Source organism: Lycium ferocissimum, chromosome 7, assembly GCF_029784015.1.
Source record: "Lycium ferocissimum isolate CSIRO_LF1 chromosome 7, AGI_CSIRO_Lferr_CH_V1, whole genome shotgun sequence".
Taxonomy (NCBI): Eukaryota; Viridiplantae; Streptophyta; class Magnoliopsida; order Solanales; family Solanaceae; genus Lycium; species Lycium ferocissimum.
This window is the reverse complement of record NC_081348.1, coordinates 21,086,791-21,093,698: the sequence shown is the minus strand read 5'-3', so window position 1 is coordinate 21,093,698 and position 6,908 is coordinate 21,086,791. Positions and strand designations below refer to the sequence as shown.

Below are 6,908 nucleotides of genomic sequence, written 5' to 3'. Positions count from 1 at the left end.
AACATAATGGTCCTTTATAATTTGAATAGGAGAAAATGACCTAGGTTTCTTGTGTATTATTTTAAGGTTTCTTATATATAAAAATGAATATCTCATGTGAAAAAGACATACAATTAAAATCAAATTAAACCTGCAAATCAGTTGACCCCCCATAATCCTAGGGGCACCTTCATAACTACAAGTCTACAATATAATCAATAAAAAATTAGTATAGTAGAAAAAAGGATTTATCTATTCCTTTCTAAGTTTATCTATTACAAATATTGACTTGCGAGCGATAGGAAAATTGTCCTTTCCTTGTTGGAAGACAATTGAAAGCACGGCACACGTTGTCCGAATACATACAACATGAAAATATCACGACCTTTGTTTCTGTATCGTTCATACATGATGCTCCCAAGTGTCAACTAATACATGGAGTAAGACTTTATGAAGAGAGAAAATTCCACAAGGACAAGAATTCCATAGAAAAAGAGTGTTTTCTATAGGCCTTCAGTAGAAACTAGAAAGGATTCACAAGTAAAATACGCAACTTGTAGTCCTTTGCTCAATAAATGTCACATCAAAGTAAAAATACTTTGAACAACTAATAATAATTTCTTGATATACAAGAGTTCATATTTAAGAGAAGGGAGCAAGAAGAGCTTTTCCTCACTTCTCTTTTTCTTCTGCATTAAGTAAATGTTTTCCTCATCTCAACAGGTCAATTTGAGGCTAAATAGATTGATAGACCAAAGTTGGTGTTACTTGAGACTAGATAGAGGGCTGGACACAGGTCCACTTAGTACTGCGATAATTACTTTCACCTAATATTGAAATATTATCCACGTGAACTATTAAGTTATGCTATCCAAGTGAACTATTAAGTTATAAGTGACGCACATAAAAGCTTAGGCTTCCATAAAATAACAATTGCATTAAGCCACAAGCAATCAAAACGCCTTTATTACTGTAAATCCACACAGGCTCTTTGAAATCAGCTGCTGTTATGCTGTAGGAGATACTACAACTAATGAAAGGACTAGCATGAGATAGATTCTTGAGAGTTCTCAATATCACATATCTGGAAATGGTCCTCTTAAGACTTTAACTGTGTATGATCTCCAACTTTGTGTTCTTGAAGATCGTGGAAAAGGTGCACCAGAATGCCAAGGTGCCAGACTATGTTTCTTAGAAAAAGAACACCAACTACTTCACTCTTGGTTCCTACAATAAAATTTAGTGAGAGGCTAAAAGAAGAGGATAGGACCCTCTAGCCAATTAAAATTCACACAGGACGACTGAAAACTTACAGCAGACACTTCACTTCAATATGGTTGCAGAATAGCTAGCCCTATTTAAATGAAGAAGAATATATCGTGCAGTTAGCTCCCACAAAATTGCTTTAAATCTTATATAAGAACAACAACACCAGCTATGTTATAAGACTTGTCTGGTCAATTCAGTGAGTCATCAGTTAATTTCTGCAACCAAGAAGTACCATTTGTCCATTGTTATACAACTACCGCGCTCTATTTTCTTCTCATACCCAGGTTTAACAGTCATTGCATCTAGGACCAAAATCAATGTGGTTCTCTATATGTATCAGGATAAAGCAACTCAGCAAGAATTTTTATGAACAAATTCCCGATTTTCTCAAGCTATTTTCCAATCAGTGTGAAACAAATAATAAGATGTAAAGAGTATCTAAGATAAAGGACTTCCCAAAAGTTTTTGACAACCACTTCCTTTGACATCAATAAGACGATTCGTCTAATGTACAACATTAAGAACAAACCAAACAGAAAAACATGGAGAGTAATCACGAAAGAACCATGAAGTGAGTATTTGTAGAAAAACAAAAGATCCAAGCAATCTCAGCAAACATCCTCAAAAAGTGGATATGCTTACAGATAAAGCAGTTGATACCTTGTGAGAGTTTGTTACTGAAGGACTAAAACAAACATTTAAAGTTGTTGAAGGTTAAATGATCAAAGTTGGGAATCACAAGTACCAAAATCAAATTTTACCAATTACTGGGGGCGAAAAAATGCAATTTCCCAGAAAACAAATCCCTAGAGTTTAGACGTGAAGAAAATCCAAGTTTTGCCACAGAAATTAGGAAACTATGTTTTTAGTTATGTGCAAGGTTCTAGTAAGTATATAAGAACTCAGTGGAGTTATCCTACTCTCACAAATGGAAATATGTTGGATTTGGACCAGGATGATGTTAGATGTCATATACTAAATATATAAGATGCCTTGAGAAGTAGTCTTCATAAACAAGACAGAAACACTACAAGTGATAAGAAAGAAGTTTAGGAAATGGCAAAAGTTCTATTGATTTGTTTCATTAATCAAATGAAAGCAAATGGACAAAGGAAAAGAAAACCCCCTCTATATTTCGGCCAGCTATTGCAACAATTTTGGAAGCAACATTGAGATGCAGCAAGGTATAATTTTTTTGCTTGGAATAGGCATCATACTCTAGGTAGACAAATTTTCCAAGGCTCTGTTTTTTGTCTTCCATTGATATCTCATTTTTTTTGCTTTAACGTGATTGGACAATTGCAAGAAAAGCTTTTTATGTTGAGTGCTTGAAATCTAACAACATAACACAATGTCATGGTCATAGTTTTTTTCTACTTATATGTGAAGAAAGGAAGGGACATTTCCTGACGATGTAGTGTGAACATTTATGTGAAGAGCTAGGGGATTAATTCTCCAAGTATACCCTTCCTTTACATAGACTATGGATTAGTTCATGATAAGACAAATGACATAATTTACAACAGTATTCATCATGACCTAATCTATCTCCGAGTACTAGAAGCTGTATAAAAAGTTAAAAAAACATTCCCTTACTTCCTTGACTCTTTTTATGTTGTCATCAAACAGCAAATCCCATGCTTCACATGTTCACTTTTATGTCGTCCAAAGAATATCAAGGTTCTTCTGAACTTCAAAAATGTTTAAATGAGGGATTTACATGTACCTTCTTGAACCAAGCACCGAGACCATCAACAATAATCTCATTAACAGGTGATTCTTTTGAGAACCATGCTTGCTTCCATTTTAACTTCTTGCTGTATGAGATACACAACAAGTGAAAGGACTATCATGAGATAGATTCTTGAGAGTTCTCGATATCGTATACCTGGAAATGGTACTCTCTTGAGACTTTAACTGTGTATGATCTCCAACTTTGTGTTCTTGAAGATCGTGGAAAAGGTGCACCACGATGCCAAAGTACCAGGCTATGTTTCTTAGAAAAAGAACACCAACTACTTCACTGTTGGTTCCTACAACAAAATTTAGCGAGAGAGCTAAAAGAAGAGGATAGGACCCTCTAGCCAAATAAAGTTCACACAAGAGGACTGAAAAACTTACAGCAGACACTTCAGTTCAATATGGTTGCAGAATAGCTAGCCCTCTTAAAATGAAGAAGAATAGATAGTGCAGTTAGCTCCCACGAAATTGCTTTCAGTCTGATGTAAGAACAATAACACCAGCTGTCTTATAAGATTTGTCTGGTCAATTCAGTGAGTCATCAGTTAATTTTCTGCAACCATTACCATTTGTCCATTGTCATACAACTACCACTCGTTTTATTAATTCTCACACCCAAGTTTAGCAGCCATTGCATCTAGGACCAAATTCAATGGGGTTCTCTATATGTATTAAGGATAAAGTAACTCAGCAAGAATTTTTCTGAACAAATTCCTGACTTTTTCAAAGCTCCGTCTTCCGATCACTAAGAAACAGTAATAAGATGTAAAGAATAACTAAGATAAAGGATTTCGCTAAAATTTTAAATAACTAATCTCTAGGGTTCAAATCTTCATAACATACATATGAATTGCATTTGACCACCATAGAGGTGAAGAAAAGCCAAGTTTTCCCACAAATATTAGGAAGCTATATTTTTAGGTACGTGCAAGGAATCCTACTAGGTATGGAGTTATCCTACTCTCACAAATGGAAATATGATCAAGTTGGACAAGGATGATGTTAGATGTCATGTACTAAATATATAAGATGCCTTGAGAAGTAGTCTTTGCAAGCAAGACGGAAAAGCCAGAAGCAGTAAGAAACACGCTTAGGAAATGGCAAAAGTGCTACCAACTTCTACGAAGCAGATGAAAGGCATCTTAGCCAGTTAGGATGCTTGCCTACACGTGAAGCATTTTTTTTCTCTGCAAATTACCAATTAGTCCAGGTAGAGAGCGCTGATTTATTTCATAAATCAAAGGAAGACAAATGGACAAAGCCAATATTCTCATTAATGGGTAATTCAAGAAATAGCTAACAACACAATGTCATGGTCATATTTTTCTTTGTACTTATATGTGAAGAAAGGAAGAGGACATTTCATCATAATGCAGTGTGAACATTTATGTGAAGAGCTAGGGGATTTATTCTCCAAGTGTGCCCTTCCTTTACACTGAACATGGATTGGTTCATCCTAAGACAAATGACATAATTTACAACAATATTGATTAACCTAATCTATTTCAGAGTAATACAGTATTAGAGCTGTATAAATAGTAAAGAAAAAAAATTCCCTTTTACTTCTTTGACACTTTTTATGTTGTCATCAAACAGCATATCCCATGCTTCACTTACTCATTTTCCAGTCTTCTTCCACAAATGGCTCCAACTTTGTCGTCCAAAGAATATCAAATTTCTTCTACACTTCAAAAACGGTTGCGTCGGGGAGCATATACCTTCTTGAATCAAGCACTGAGACCATCACCAACACTCTCAGTAATGGATAATACTTTTGTGAACCATACTTACTCCCACTTTAGAATCAGATGTTGGGTATGAATAGCGTCAGTACAAACATTTACACTTCATTCTCTGACAATATCTTACCCAAAACAGAACATACATTAGGAATATCAGTAACAAACTTGGCCACAAGGACTCCCCAAGTTTCAGGATCGACATCGCCTGACGCAGCCAGTGCAAGCACCCTGAAAACTTCTGCTTTGCATTCGGAGTCAAGAAGCCCCTTAATTAAGATGGAATAAGTAGATTTGTTAGGGAGACACCCTTTATCAAGCATCTCTTCTAGAACTCTAATTCCTTCCTTTGCATTTCCAACTTTGCAAAAACCTTTGATCAACATGTTGTAAGTAAAAGCATTGGGAATGCAACCCTTGTCTACCATGTCATCCCATAACCTCCCAGCTTCATGCAACTCTCCCCTCTCACACATCCCTGCAATAAGCATGTTATATGTCAAAACACTAGGACTTGAACTCTTCTCAAACTCGTCAAATAATTTCCTTGCTTCCCGAATCTGTCCCTTCTTACAGAGCCAGTGAATAAGTGTGCTTGATATTGCATTATCTGGAGTACAATTCTTAACCAATAATTTCTTCCACAAATAACACGCCTCCTCAACCTTTCCCTCTAAACACAAGACATCAATCACCTTAGAGCAAAGTGCTGGGCTTGGTACATACCTCTTATCTAGCATATCATTAAGTAAATTAACTGCTTCACCGGACTTCTTTTCCTTACAAAACGCCTCAATCATAATTCCATACGTCACCTCATTTGGCCCAACCCCATTATCCTCCATCTCATCCATTAACTTAACTGCATCAATAAACTTCCCTTGTTTAACAAATCCATGCATCAATATAGTATACGTCGTCGCATCAGGCAACCACCCTCTATCAACAATTTCATCAAATATCCTCTTCGCACCCACCAAATCACCGAGTGTCACATAACAACCCAAAATGGTAGTATAGCTCACCACATTAGGAACTATTCCCATCACAGGCATCTCATCAAGAACTTTAATCGCACTACTAATATCGCCTTTCTTACACAAAGCATTCAACAATATATTACAAGTAAACACACTAGGCATTATATTCAACTTCTTCTGACAATTCTTAAACAAAGCATAAACCAAATCATACTCTTTATTCTGTACTAAAGCATTCAACAAAGCATTAAATGACCTAACTGACCTCTGAACACCAAACTTTTCAATTCTCAAAAAAGTCTTAAGTGCCAATTTAGGCTTACTAGCAATCCCATAATTCCTTATCACATTAACAAACAAAACCTCCCCACATTTAATACTAGAATTCCTCAATTCAGCTAAAAGGGTCTCTACTTTATCAAATTCCCGTGCACGACAAAGCTTGTTGATAATGGAGTGGTAGGTTTCGTAATTATGGAAAAAACCAGGGTGGAAATTGGCAGCATGGTGAAAGATTTGGAGTGAAAGGTTAACATCATGTTGGGATTGGATAAGTGAGATGAGTGTTTTATGAGTGAGGAAACGGGGCCATGGTTTGACAGGTGGTGTGACTGTGTAGGAATTGAGGAGTTGTGATTTGGATTTAATGGTGGAGAGGTGCTGGAAAGACGGGTGGTCATCATTGGTTGAGAACAAATGCGTGAAGTTGATTGAGGTGTAGACACGCCGTCTGTGGCAGGCAAACTTTGGGGAAATTAACATGGCTAGAACTCGGAGACTACGATGTTGGCTTCTGTAGTTCTTCTGTTTACTTGTTTAACCGCCGATACGAGACAAACTTCTTGCTTTTTCACATTTCTTTTAAAATTTCTCTTAACCACCCTTTTGTTTCAATATTGTAATATTATAGGTCTTACTCACTCTGTTTCTTTTTTGCCCTTAAAGAGAGGTTGACCTATATCACATTAAGCGAATATCAGAATTTCTTTGTTGAAATAAATCCACATTTTTAGCATAATCAAGAGTACTTTCAGAACCGTTAGTTGCCTTTGTTTTCTTTCCTAAAAAACAAAATAATTGTGTTGCAGAAAAGTGAAAGTGGTTGTTCCTAATTTTCGTATTATGGTAACATGTGTAGTGAGACTTACCTGTCTAGTGTTAATTCGCACCGAATGTCTACTCCTAATTAGATAATTAACCT

At 36.1% G+C, this 6,908-nt stretch overlaps 1 protein-coding gene across 1 annotated transcript; it reads right to left on the bottom strand.

Annotated features, from left to right (window-relative positions):
• Positions 1-896: 896 nt before the first annotated feature.
• Positions 897-6,579, bottom strand: LOC132063739 (pentatricopeptide repeat-containing protein At5g16420, mitochondrial). Its single transcript, XM_059456436.1, has one exon. It carries the CDS (start codon positions 6,467-6,469, stop codon positions 4,829-4,831), a length of 1,641 nt encoding a protein of 546 aa, XP_059312419.1. The 5' UTR covers positions 6,470-6,579; the 3' UTR covers positions 897-4,828.
• Between the last annotated feature and the right edge of the window lie 329 nt (positions 6,580-6,908).

Bases quoted from the DNA above. Each gene is read 5' to 3' on its own strand.
- LOC132063739 (XM_059456436.1), bottom strand. From the start codon at position 6,469: ATGTTAATTTCCCCAAAGTTTGCCTGCCACAGACGGCGTGTCTACACC.